Below are 14,151 nucleotides of genomic sequence, written 5' to 3'. Positions count from 1 at the left end.
AAACTTCACTGTTAGGTTTTTAGCCTACAAATCATTATATATACACATACTTATGTGTATATATACATATATATGGGTATATTTATATGTGTGTGTGTGTGTGTATGATATACCTGAGGCTTGTCCAGAAAGTTTCCAGTCATGTAATATGAAAAATAGAGACTTTTATTGAAGAAGAAATAAGATACAAGAAACATTGTACATAGGACAATGATGTCTCAGTCCCCTTCAAGCAACCTCACACAGTTCTCCCAATCACTATCAGCTGCCCTATTGTATTTTCCTGAGTCTCATTGATGGTCTGAAATCTCTTTCCTTTCAAAGATGAGTTTATTTTTGGGAAAAAACAGAAATCACAGGCTGCCAAATCTGGGCTGTAGGGGGTCTGAGTCATCTGAGTCTCACCAAAATCCTCTGCATAGATGTGATGCATGAGTAGGTATGTCTTCGTGATAAAGCTGCCAGTCACCAGCTGCCCATAGCTGTGGCCTTCTGAATCATCTGAATAATTTCTGCAGAGGTATGTTCAAGCTTCATGCAAAATCTGATGCAGATTTGTTGCTCTACTTGCTCAGTCATTTTGAGTGTGGTGACAACACAGTACACATGCTCACTTAATGGCATCTACCACCCCCACTGACTAGTACAGTGAAGTCATCATTGTTCACACATGCGCATTCCAGTCCACTCTCCTTGGCTGCCAGGTTATATCAATGCTGCACAAACCATTCTTGTTATGTTAACAAAAGTTGGACTGGATTTTTTCCAGACAGATTGTATATATATATATATGGTCAGTTATACATGATGATCAATGACCCACAATGTCACTTCTTCCTAAGTCTGTCAATGACTGATTAATGTGCACCTGTCAATAGTTAACACATAGATAGTTAAGTGTAGTGTGTTACTTCTTTGTCTTGCAGTGATAAATTTATGTAACATTTAACAAAAATAAACAACCAAAAGGAGGAATTCCTCAGCAATAGTTAAAATGCAGCAAAAAACAAAAGTGATAATGCTAAAAGTGAAAATCAAATAGAAGGAAATGGACTTATAAAAGAAATAACTAATCATGAGGATATTGACACTTCCACTTTTGGAAAGACTCGATATATGCAGCCAGAGGAATTTAGTGAAGGCAAACACCAACAAAAAATTAAGTGTTTGCAATGAAAAGCATGGAGATGTCCCAGAGTAGTTAGACCCCCAAAAATTTTACATCAAAGGAATTCTCAAAGATATTTCATAACATTTCAAAAGCAAAAGATCCAATGTTGGAGGCCCATTCAAACTTAGAAGTACAAAAGTTTGAGAGAGAGCATAACTTGCTCAATATTGTAAGTTACACAGCAAGAAATCAATCTATTCAAAGTACTCTTGCTAAGTTTTTTTTTTTTTTTACAAAATGAAATGAAATATTTGAATTCTCAATGTTTCTAATATTTTTAATTACAATGTTCTAAAAATATTAGTTGTACTGGTTTTCTATTCCCTAAAAGTTTTTGAGGGAGAATAAGAGAGTTTTCAACGTTTTGACAAAAAAAACTTAAAGGTCAAGGAACAATCATAGATTTCCCCTTTGATTATTAAAATAACATGGCATGGTTTTAGCTTGTACAGTCATTTTTATCATCCTGCTTTACTATGAAAAGTGAGGACTCCCTGTATCTGGAACGAAACTTCTTCATTCAGGTACTGTGGAAACATGTAATAACTATGAGATTATTTCCCCAAACATCCCTAAGCAGTCCACAGATAAAATTAGAACTCAGAAGTAAAAATAGAATAATTTATTTTTAAAAAGTGAGAGGTAGGCAGAGCTACTTTGTGATGCACAGTATACAAACCAATACCCATATGTTGTTAAGATTGTCTCGGGTATGAGATGTTAGGGAGTCTACATAAAGGTATTAGCAGTGGGGAGTATGTATGGACCTCTCCATTCTCTGCTTTGAGTAGTTAGCACGTGGGAAGCTAGCAGGAACCAATCAGAGGCTGAGTTCTGAGTCCTCACTATGCTCCAGCCAATCCCGGCCTGCGGAGCTGTAACCACTGGGGCAAGGAGACAGTTGTTGCTTGCCTGGTAGCCGTTACTGCCCCAGCCTGTTAAAAACGTCAGAGGAAATGGCAGTTGGCATGCGCTGTCCTTGGGAGCATCTGGCCCAAATCCAGTCGCGGACCTGAGCAGAAGGTGCTAGGTGATGCGCCATTTTCACTTCAGTCTTACAACACCGCCCCCTGAAAAACTGCCATCTCTATTTCCTGCAGTGCACAGCAAATATAATCAGCAATTTGCAATTCAGCCATAGGATTATCTCAGCAGCTGCGGCCACAGATGAACTTCTCTGTGAGCGCAAAGGAGATGGAGGGAATAGAAACTGAAAATCTGGGTGGGACGGAGGTTGTGGTGCAGGAGACCAAGAGGCCAGGTAAAGATGAAACGGAGCTTGACCTTGGAGACAGGAACAAAGCCTCATGTTATCATTCTAGAATCCTATCGTGATCCCAGTTTGCACCCTCAATGTTATTTTAAAATATAGATCATCCATCTATAGCCTTAAATACACTCTCACTCCCTCCCCCTCCCCCGCCCCCATTTGGAAAAGACAATCTTTTATTAAAAAGTCCCAGGACTACATTTGGTTTTCTGTTCTGGAAGCAGCGCAGAAGATCGAGGAACATAGTTCTCAGAAGTGGCACCGAAACTGGAGCCGATGCAATCCGAGGCTGCTGCTGAAAATTTAGACCTTCGGACCCTTTCTCATTTTCCTAATATGTTAATTACCGGGTTGTGAACAGAACATGGAGAAGAGGAAAATACAAATACTACTTGGGCTTTTTTGTTTGTTTGCTTTTCTGTATAAGGTAAACAATGATGTGTCCTTTCCCTAGGTACAGCATCAAAGAAAATGCTACTGATATCAAGTGTGATCTGTGGAGGCATCGCCCTTCTTCTTTGGGCAATGTTAGGATTTCCTATAAAAAGTAAATAATCAATTTCTGCTAAAAATATTAATGATATTATTACTGATTCAGTCTTATACCAACAACTAGACTTTCCATCCCCTGCACTGAACAACTGGAACAGAAAGTCTCCCAGCCAGAGTGTCTAATTTCTCTTAAAATGTAGTCACTTGTGTTGCCTTTCAGTAAATATCTATTGAACTTCAGGCAAGTATTATATGAGGTGGTGTTGATACCAAAATGAAAAAATGGGGTTTCTGGTCTCAGAGTAATTCAGCTATAACTAAGAAACAAGCATATAAGCAAACAGTAGCAACACAATCAAATAATTATGAATAGAAGTATGTACAAGTTGAAGCAAAAGAGATTATAAGTTTGCTTTTGGTAGTCAGATAAGGCTTTATGAAAAGAGTATTTGTGCTGAAACTTAACATCAAGTAGACATTTTTCAGAGCACTCTGGATGAGAGAAAGAACATGAGTGTCAGAGAATCACACCAGGTGTAGTTATGATGCGGTTAAAAAGATGTGGGCTGGGGGCTAGCAATTGTATTACATATCCCTAGTGCATTAACACTCTCATTCTCATAGATAAATTATTTTACACTTTCTCCTTTCTCTCCAAACCTTTAATGCCTCTCTCCTCATCTTCACTCTCAAATCTATACCTTTGCTTCCAATTTTACTTCAGAAATTATAATTAGTAGAAAACTTTCAAATATTTTTACCATCACACCTACTTACTTACCGCCATCTCTGTTTAGACTCCTTGTACTAAATCCTGTAGTCTTTTACCTGATCAATAATGTTACTTTAGCAATTCTCTTCTCTTTCTCCTACATCATCTGTGTATGTGTGTGTGTGTGTGTGTGTGTGTGTGTGTGTGTTTAATGAAAGCATCCCATCAGCAATACAATATGGTAGTATATATCCTACCTAAAAAAAAAAAAAAAAAAAAAAATATATATATATATATATATATATATATATATATATATATATATATTAGACGTCCTTTGGTTACCAATATACTTATTTTCTACTCTACAGCAACCACCTTAAAATTTTTTCTTTGCTGGTTTTATTTTTACAACTTCTACATTCCTGTTCTTTTGTTATAACAACTCTAATCAGGCTCCCACTTCTTTTTCAACCCAATTTGTCTTTCAAGTTCATTAATAACTGCCGTGTTGTTAAATCCAGTGGTCCATTCTCAATCTTCACCTTACCTGACCTACCTGCATCAATCAGCACTCTCTCTTCCTGGAAATAATTTGTTCATTTGGCTTCCAAAACATCATTCTCTCATGGCTTGCTTCCTATCTAACTTTTTGCTCTTTTCAGGCTTCCTCTGCTTGTTCTTTCTTTTCTCCCTGACCTTTTAGTGTAGGTGTGCTCCAGGCATCAATCCCTGAGAAGGTTCCCTCTTTGCCTGCCCTGCATCCTTGGCCATCTGAACCAGACTTACAACTTTAAATGTCACATAAACTCTGATGACCTCCAAATATACATCTCTAATCAGGGTCTCATCCCTGAATTCCAAATTTCTGCTTGACTGACAAATATCTCAAACTTAACATTGTCCAAGCTGAAATCTTAATCTACCTTTTTCCCATAACCTCTTTTATCTGTGGTCTGCCTCGTCTCAGGAAATAACATCTTTATCTTTCCGTTTTTTAAGCCAAAAACCTTATGGTCAAGTTTTGACTCTTTTTTCAAACCCAAATATAATCAGCAAATTCTGCTGAGTACTTTTCACCACCTCTATTATTACCACCGTGTTTCAAGTCAACATCCTCTCCTTACTAAATGTTTCTCCCTTTTCCACCCTTTACCTTCTAGAGCAACATTTTCCAGTGAAAATATAGTGTTAGCCACAAATGTAATTTATATTTTTAGAAGCCACATTTAAAAAGTAAAAAGAAACTAATGAAAATTGATTTAGTTGTATTTTTAACCCAGTTTAGTCAACTTAGTATAATTTCACCATGTAACAAATATGAAATTATTAATGAGCTTTTTAACATTCATTTTTGGTACTAAGTTTTTGACATTTAGTATATACTTTATACTTACAGGATATCTATATTTGAACTAGCCATATTTCAAGTGCTCCACAGCTACACATGGCTAGCAGCTACCGTACTGAACAGTACAGTTCTAGAGTAAATTTTTTTAACAAAAAATTTAAACAACTCAGATCTTTTCAAAACACTACGTTTTTAAATTTTCCTTGGGATAATGCCAAAAAACTGCCACTAGCCTATAAGGCTCTATTGGATCCAGCCACCCAATTACCTTTGTGATGTTATCTTCTACTACTTGTCCCTTCTTTAGTCATATAAGCATCCTCATTCTTTTGTGAACAAGCCAGGCATGTTCACTTTGGTCCTTACATGATCTCTTCTCTTTGCTTGGGACGATCTCCCCCTGTGTATGTTAATGCCTCACTAGCTCCCTCCCTTCAAGCCTTTAGTGCATCTCACCTCCTCATTGAACCCTGTCCTGACTACTGCATTAAAGCTGCAACACTTCCCACCAACAATCCCAATCCTCTTTACTCTGATATATTTTATGACCAACTAATAATGTAATAGACACGTAAGTCCCATACAGCAAAGATTTTTGAATGTTATGTATGCTGTTGTATTCCTAGAGCTACAAAAGTATCTGGCACATAATAAAAGCTCATCTGGTAGTTGATGAATGAATGAATGATTGAATGAGTGAATGAATGGGTGAATGAGAGAGCGTGGCTTTCTGGCGACTCAAGTTCTAAACCAAATATTTGATGTTTATGCTAGCTCTTTATTTAACTTTGACATTTTTTAATTATTTTGAACTTGATACTTTTAAATAATTTTGGTAACCTGATTGTTCCACATGGCTTGTATACCAGCCCCACACTACTGATTTATTGTCCCATTTGAAGATCTCCCCATTCATAGGCTTAATGATGAACCAGTAATTTATTTCAGCTGTGGGTAGAAGGTATCCTTTTGGTAAACCTTGTTTTTCTCAGAGTTATTCCTTAACAAATAACTTCATTTATCTAGTTGCAATAAGTTGGAGAGTAAAAAAGTAGAGAGTAAAAAGCTAGTAAAATTTCAGCTTTTTTTCTTCCATTGTTTTGTGTCTAAAGACAAAAAAAAAAAACAACTTCAACTTCTGGAGCAATGCAGTTCTTGAAACACAATCTAGTCTCAGTTAAGTCAGCAAAAGGGAGCCAACCCTCTGAGGTTATGGATGTAGAATATTAATTTATTTACAGTGAGACATGTGTCAGATGCCATAGTAAGTTACAAGAAAATAAATAGATGAATAGAGAAAATGACAGTAGTATGAAGAAACTGGGAGGGCAAATGGCTAGAAAAGTTTGAGTTTCTGGAAATTTATTTTTGCTATCTTAAATTATGCACAGATCTGAATTCTTTAATCATGACTTTTTAGTATTTTATTTTTAATCTCTAAGTTTTCTAAGTTGATGTTTAAAGTTAACCTATCTGAATTAAACATGGAAAAATACCTCTTTTTTTTCTAACTGAAATATATGATAATCCTGTTCCCTGAAGATTAAACTCTTTTTTTTCTTTTACACTTTGTTCATTTTTTTTTCTCTATCACTGTGTTAATTTTAGTTAAAAATCCAAGGACTTTTAAAGAAAAGATATGTACTTGGGATGCAACTATATGTCCACAAGGCTGGAACCGAATCCATAATAAATGCTTCTTTCTGTCTGAACAAGAAAAAACTTGGAGAGAGGGCCAGGCAAACTGTATGGCCTATCTTGGATTTCTGCTCATATTCAGCTACCAGAATGAAGTGGTAAGATTTTTTTTTTCTTTGCAATATAAACCTAATTTAATTTATTGAGCTACTCTATAACAGGTATATTTCAAGGTATAATAGATTATTCAACAAAACAAAGATCTTTCCATTTATAGAGCTTATATCCCAAGAGAAGAGACAGGGAATAAAAAGTAATTGTAATAAATATGGAAATTATGTAATCTATTAGAAGTTAGTAAATTTTATGCAAAATATATATTTATAAATATATAAATATTTATATATTTAGTCTGCAAGAAGTATAGTCTTTTCTCAATGAGACAATGACACTTGAGCAAAAATATAAAGTATATGAGGGAGTTAGTCAAGGGAATCTGGGGGATAAATGTCTCAGGAAGAAGAAACAGCTAGAATATAGACACTAAGGTAAGTATATGCCTGGTGTATTCAAGGAACAGAAAAGAGGCAGCCAGTCAGTGTGCCTAATAAGAGGGAGTGAGTGAAGGATATGGATCATTAAGGTTTTGTAGACTATTGTAAAGACTGAGTTTTACTCCAAGTAAAATAAGGAGATACTGCAGAATTATGTACTAAAGTATGACTTGGTCTGACTTAAGTTTCTAAAAAATCATTTCCTTTGCTCTGGTGGGCAAGTCAGTAGCAAATATAAAAGCACAGTGTCATGTTACAAGGCTGTTGCAATAACTCTAACAAGAGAATAATGTGCTCAGCGAGGGACCATAGCACTGGAAATAGTGAGTATAAGAAAATGAGGAGAGATCCATTACAGCACTCTATATTTTGTAAAAGGACATTTTGACTCACTATCTGGGGACCTCTTCATATTGGATTGGACTGAAAAAGCAAAATGTAAGTGAACGCTGGATGTGGGCAAATGGAGATGCATTAAGCAGTAGGTAAGCCTTGAAACGTTTATTTGTTATTAAATGTGTTAAACATGGTAAAGATTCTGGCTCTATGATCAGCTACTTCTGTAGTTTCTTCCATACCATGTCCCAAAAAGGCCCTTAACAGATAGACACCAGAGAGACCCTTCAGACAAATATATGGTCTTTAGTGAGAGTTTGGCATCAGATACCAATACTCACTTCTATATGGTAAGTCAGACTACACCACAAGTGAGCCACGGTATTTCTTTCATCCTAGACTAAATGAAAGTCTGAGTAGGTTAATCCTTGCCTCTTTCCACTTGTACTTTGCCGTTTGTTGTTGTTGCTTTAGACTCTCGTTGACTGGGGAAAGACATTCAACTCTACACTTACCCCACCCATTGGTGGCCCAAAATGGAAGACAATAAGTGAGAAATAGGAAATGTTCATTCCCTTTGGATTTTATTTAAAGTTCTAGAACTTCTCTATGTTTCTTAGCTTAAGGAGTGATTGTATCCTTAGAATGCATTTTGTTCTTGAAACGCTTAAAATATTCCCCAACATCAGGGAGAAGAAAGAAATAAGAAGGATACTGTGTTTCCCACAGCAGGGCCACTAGGTACCTTTTATGGAGCACCTACTATGGACAGGCACTGTCCTAGTTATGTGGTGATCTGTGCTAGCTAGTAGATGGGGGTAGATGACATAAAAAGAGTATCAAGGCGTCATGACCTGCGCAGCTCGATGTCGAAACCTAAGGTACCTGAGAGGGGGAAGACCTGGAGATAAAAAGAAAAATACAGACACAAGACACAAGATTAATGCAAAGAGGGGGTCAGGTGGTCCATTGCCCTCAGATGGAGAGACAATAACACCGGCCTGAGTCCACCAAGTTTATTTATAATGTTCCATTACATCAGCTACTGACATCAGCAGTCAGGAGGTAAAACTAACAAGTGAAACTTCTAAGAAACGAAACTGATGAGAAACTCCTGAGAAAGCTGTAGGCGGAGTGTTCTCAGATATCTTGCAAGTAGCTCCTGCTCTAATCTAATAGTCAGGACGTTCCCTGCTCTTGCTTTGTTTCCAGCCCCCAGGGCTCCAGCTTTCCTTATCAAAAGGCTTCATGTTGCAGACGTATTCAGTCAGGCAAGACCTTGCAAACACCTGATCCTGCCAAGAAAGCTGGCCTCCCTTTTGTAATTTCAGCTTTCACCGTCCCCTACAGCAAGATGTTTTATGATTTTCCTAGATTATGAAACAACATAAATTTAGAGAAGTTTTTCCTGTCACCATTGTGTTTATGTCCAATTTGGGGTGAAAATAAACAATGATTTGAGAGTAATGGTATAGTTAGTAATTGTGTTTTCAACTTTGAAAAATGTAAAAAAATACAACAAACTTTTTGACTACAAACCTTAATACATGTGGTATTTCCTTGAGAGAAAATATTGACAGCTTAACATATTTTATATTATATGTAGTTAACTTGAAATCTGAGAGAAAAGTAAAAGAACTTTAAGTTGTTTCAAGATGGTGTATTAGTTTGCTTGGGTTACTGTAATACCATATACTGGATAACTTTAACAATAGTTCTGGAGATTAGAAGTCCTGAATCAAGGTGTCAATTGGATTGATGTCTCCTAATGTCTCTCTCCTTGTCTTTTAGATTACCATCTTTTCCCTTTGTGTCTTTACATGGTCTTCCCTCTTCACATGCCTATTTGTGTTGAATTTTCTTTTTCTTACAAGGACATCAGTCATATAGAATTGACATAGTTTTAACTTGATCACTTTTGTAAACACACCATCTTCTAATGCAGTTATATTCTGAGCTACTGGGGCTTAAGTCTATAACATATAAATTGGGGGGGTCATAATTCAGCCAATAAGAGCTGGTGAGTTCTCACTTGGCACTAAAGAATGTGTAGGCACAGAAATAAGCATATAATTTGAAAACTAGAAGGATAAAAATTTGAAGTTAAGAAAGCATACAGCAAGTGCTACAGAGTTCCCCCAAAAGGAAGTGCTGAAAATATTTTAATTACCATATAACCAGAAATTTATGACTCACCTTTCTATTTTTATTTTCCTAATTTTGAATATTTAATTTCTTATGTTACATATGACTTAGGAGTTTAGAAATTCTTTCTAGATATTTTATTTGAAATCATTTATGTATATTATAAACAATCAAATACGAAATGCCTATATTACTGTGGCGATGGTTGCAAATAGTGGACAAGTAAACATCTGTTTCATTCTTAACATAGACTAATATTTTTAATGTGTGAGGGGTGGTCAATGAAATATTCGTTACACTCTCCCTCTACATAACCTCTAAACAGTTAAATAAATTGATTTATTAATTTTTATTTGAAACTATGAAGAGAAGAATATAATCAACAAAATTATTTAATGCTTACCGTGTTATAAAACAGCATAAAGTTCTATGACTGTCTATGTTTCAACGGCGATAAATTTCCCTAGTGATCATTTCTTCCCACTGCTACAGTCTCGAGTTAAAGTTTGAAGACAGATATAAGGAGAGAAGCAGCTCATTTCACTCCCTCTATTCTTTTCATATTGCTCATTTTCAAACATGGTTACCGAAGTTTACATTATGTATTTTAGGCTGTGCTTAGTTATTGTTCATGAGGTTCAGTAACAAATCTCTTTGTTTTGTTCCAGGTTCACTATTGAAGGAAATGGAAAGTGTGCCTTCATTTTTAAGAAGGGCATAAGTAGTGCCAATTGTGATGATGCCAAAAAATACATATGCAGCAGAAAAGGCATTTGTCCTTAGACAAAAAGCTTCCCCATACAAGAAATAAAGTAATTAAGGAGAATCTACCTATAAATTCATATAGATACATTGTCCTTTCCATCAAGCATATGTTTTAATTTTACTGATAAAATTTTAAATGATTTTTAACTTTATTTAAATACATATCTAACAAGGCAAGAAACTAGCCTAAAATTTTAATCTTTCTAGAATGAAGACATGGACTTCTGTTTTGTTAATGAATATCTCTCATGCACCCAGAACAATGTCTAGCACATATTAGACATTCTATAGATGTAAATAACAAAGAGAGAAATGTATGCATATATGATTTACAACTCAGACATATCAGTGGGAGCATCTAAACATAGGGGTGTCATGGTGGTCTTGGTCATAACTGGTAAATCAGCATGCCTCAGTGGAAGAGATTGGAGGGTAAAGAGAAGAGAGGAAAAGATACCGCTACTTATCCAAAATTCAATTAAGTCTGTGTACAGGATATGAAAAAGATGAAATGTGCAGTGAGCATTAATGGTCCACTGAGACTTGAGTGGGTATCTAACTCACTTAGGATTTGTAAAGGAGGCCCTTGGGAGAAATATTCAAAAATGAATTAAGGTTTTTTCACTTTGCATCATGATCAAAGTGGTAAATTTGGCTCTATTGATATAAAATATTTTTATCATTCCACACAAACTGTGAGAAAAATGAAAAGCCACAGCTGGAACAACATTTGTAAAATGTGTAGGATGAGGTGTTTGTATCTAAGATACATCATAAACTCTTACAACTGAATAAGAGACCAATCACCCAATTAAAAATAGGAAAAGCATTAAACATTTTATCAAAGAAGATCTCTAAATGACAAATAAGGACATAAAAGATGCTTAACATGATTAGTCATTAGAAGAATGTAAACTAAAACCCTCTATTAGAATAGCTAAAATAAATCTAACAAGTGTTTTCAAGTTGTGGAGCATCTGAAGCTTTCATACATTGCTGATGGGAACTGAAAATCATACACTCATTTTGGAAACAATATGGCAGTGTATATATATGGTGCGGAAATCCCATTTCTGAGAATTTATGCAATAAAAATCATATGCTCATGAAAAGACTTGTTATAAAATGTGCAAAGCAGATTCACAATAATCAAATACAGGAAACAGAAGTCTGTCATCTGATGATTAATGGATAAGTGATATAAATACAAAATGAGAACACTACTCAGTAAGAAAATAAAACTGGGATGAATTTCAAAAACATTAAAAGTGAAATAAGCCAAACACAAACACTATACATTATTCCATTAATATAAAATTCTAGGAAAGGCAAAACTATATTGACATAAAGCAAATGAATTCTTGCCAAGGGTCAGGTAAGATATATGTTTTACACACACAGAACAACTTGTAGCTCTTAGATATGTGTTATATGAGAAATCTTTAAGCTACATTGTCAAAAAAAACAAGGTACAAAATAATGTGCACTATATGTTAACATTTGTATGATAAAAATATATACACCCTTATGTGACATATATATATGCCAAAATATATATGATTATATGTATCTTCCTTTAAAGTTTACAGAGCCTGAAGCCAGAAAACAAATTGAGGCTCTTATCTCCTGTGTTTAAATATTCACATTAATAATTAAAGGTAACATAATTTTATATTCTATCCTACTTGGATAAGCATAACTCCATAATCACAACATTAAAAATATGTGAAAAGAGCATAAGAGTGATAAAGGAGAATGTAGCAGGAACTCAGATCTCTGGGAGGGATCATTCTTCCATGCCCCTCCATCCAGGTGTCCTGTGATTCAGGAGACAAGCTGGTCTTGTCTCCGCTTGTGGCTTTAGGCTGTCCAGGCCACTGGGTCATGGAATCCTGAAAACAAAGAGGTCTGCTAGTACTCCATCTGCCTCCCTATAGATAACGTCTTAAATTGGAGCCGGCCTTGAGGATTAATGGGTCTGCTTTGTATCCCTGATAGTTGCTATCTAAACCATAAGTTACCCTGGCTGTACTCTACATGTGAATGTTACATTGTAAAAATTATTTCACTCTTGGGTGTAAAGCTCACCCCCATTCTATTTTTAGTAACTCTTGAAATCCTAATAAAAGGACGGTAAGGCTTCTTGCTCTTTGCTGACCGCCAGAGCGAGCTGCAGCCCCTCGTTTGTCTGATCATTCTGCCTGCTGGAATTATCTCAGCGTCTCTGACTTTACACAGCAGGAGAATGTCTTATTTCTGCTTATTTTATTTATTAAGCAGTAAATCAAGATATGCTTCCTGAATAAAACAAGAATTAGTCTTTAAGGGTGCCATTTAAAATTATAGAGGTGACCATTGGGAAAATCTATATGTCTATATATATAAATTATATGGAATTGGATAAGGAGAAGAGGGTTGGTGTTTCCACTCATCCTCAGTTATCAATAAGGAATTTAACAGTTAACATATAAAGACTAATATAAGTGTATTGTTACTTTATTAATCACTAGAAAAACTAAGAATAATAACATGACTTCAGCTATCATTTTATTTTTGATTGTTTATTTTATTTTAAATACATTTTATGTTATTGACAATTTTGGAGACAAAATTTTCAAAAATAAAAGAAAAACAAATTGCCAATCTTTTAGATACTCTATCAGTTAATAAAATACAGTCTTCCTGTTGGTGCATTTTATGTTGTAAAAGGTCGGTATACTTCTAATCCAGTATGAGCCAAATCCAGATAGCATTGCATTAGATTATTCATTAACCAATAATGAAGTATAGAACAAAATATCTACAAACATACATACACACACACACACACACACACACACACACACACACAGGTTAAACATATTTAAATTCAACAGATAGGAGTACAAGCAAAATTATATGTATGGATTATAGAAGAAAAAGAATGTATTTATAAAGTTTTGATATATGTATTAAATCAATGCTTATTGAGAATCTGGAATGTAGAAAATATCCTCAACATCTTTGTTACTGGACATTCCATGACTAGTCTTCCCTGAGAGTAAAGTGGGGAGTCTGATTTGATGTTACCCCAGAAATTGAAGTGGACCAAGTAATACATATTTTTGAAGTGTAACCAAGTTATTCACAACATTCTGACAAGCCACCAGGCCCTGGGAATACGATGTGAGTTTTGATTGCCTCTGTCAGGCTTGAGGAAAATGAACAACAACAAAAACAGTAATTGCAATGCAAAATGCAAAGTGCTTTCATAGATGTGTATGAGAGATTATACGGGAGCGTGTAGGGAAGAAAAGTTTCTGAAGTTCACTGAAGACCTACGATGCCCTTTCTGTTTCCAGTGTACTTTTTAGGTCATCTCATTTAAGAGCCTTCCAAATAGAATGGGAAAGTTATGCATTTCCACAAGAGCAATGAAGAATATTCAGTACGGAGAATTCGTGTAACTTTCCAGAAGTCAAAAAAAAATTATAGACCCAAGATTAGAATCAGGCCATCTGATTCCAAAAGTGGCTCTTTCCAAAAGTCCACAAGTCATGGACCAGCCATGCTGAAGGTATCCAGGCCTTTACCATGACTGAGCAAAACTTAGGGGGTGTCTGCTATTCACTGTATATAATTTTAAAGAGATAAATTGAGCGATAGCTCTGCACACACAGCAAGTACAATGTATGCACAGACTTTTGGTTGTCAGATTTGGGCATATTTATATATATT

The 14,151-nt window shown here is 35.4% G+C and overlaps 1 protein-coding gene across 1 annotated transcript; it reads left to right on the top strand.

The window, feature by feature from the left end:
• Positions 1 to 2,338: 2,338 nt before the first annotated feature.
• On the top strand, positions 2,339 to 10,453 carry LOC150011355 (C-type lectin domain family 2 member B-like). Its single transcript, XM_090275099.1, has 5 exons — positions 2,339 to 2,432; positions 2,896 to 2,988; positions 6,605 to 6,792; positions 7,567 to 7,673; positions 10,338 to 10,453. The coding sequence occupies exons 1-5, from the start codon at positions 2,339 to 2,341 to the stop codon at positions 10,450 to 10,452; spliced, it is 597 nt and encodes a 198-aa protein (XP_090131225.1). The 3' UTR covers position 10,453.
• Positions 10,454 to 14,151: the final 3,698 nt, after the last annotated feature.

The sequence above is a fragment of the Furipterus horrens genome, unplaced genomic scaffold (genome assembly GCF_987537825.1).
Source record: "Furipterus horrens unplaced genomic scaffold, mFurHor1.1.pri manual_scaffold_4, whole genome shotgun sequence".
NCBI lineage: Eukaryota > Metazoa > Chordata > Mammalia > Chiroptera > Furipteridae > Furipterus > Furipterus horrens.
Note: the sequence above shows the minus strand (reverse complement) of the source record. Positions and strands in the feature narration are given on the sequence as shown.

Coding starts and splice junctions, on each gene's coding strand:
- LOC150011355 (XM_090275099.1), top strand. CDS start 2,339: ATGAACTTCTCTGTGAGCGCAAAGGAGATGGAGGGAATAGAAACTGAA. Junction 2,433..2,895: donor GCAGGAGACCAAGAGGCCAG/GTAAAGATGAAA, acceptor TCCTTTCCCTAG/GTACAGCATCAAAGAAAATG. Junction 2,989..6,604: donor GTTAGGATTTCCTATAAAAA/GTAAATAATCAA, acceptor TGTTAATTTTAG/TTAAAAATCCAAGGACTTTT.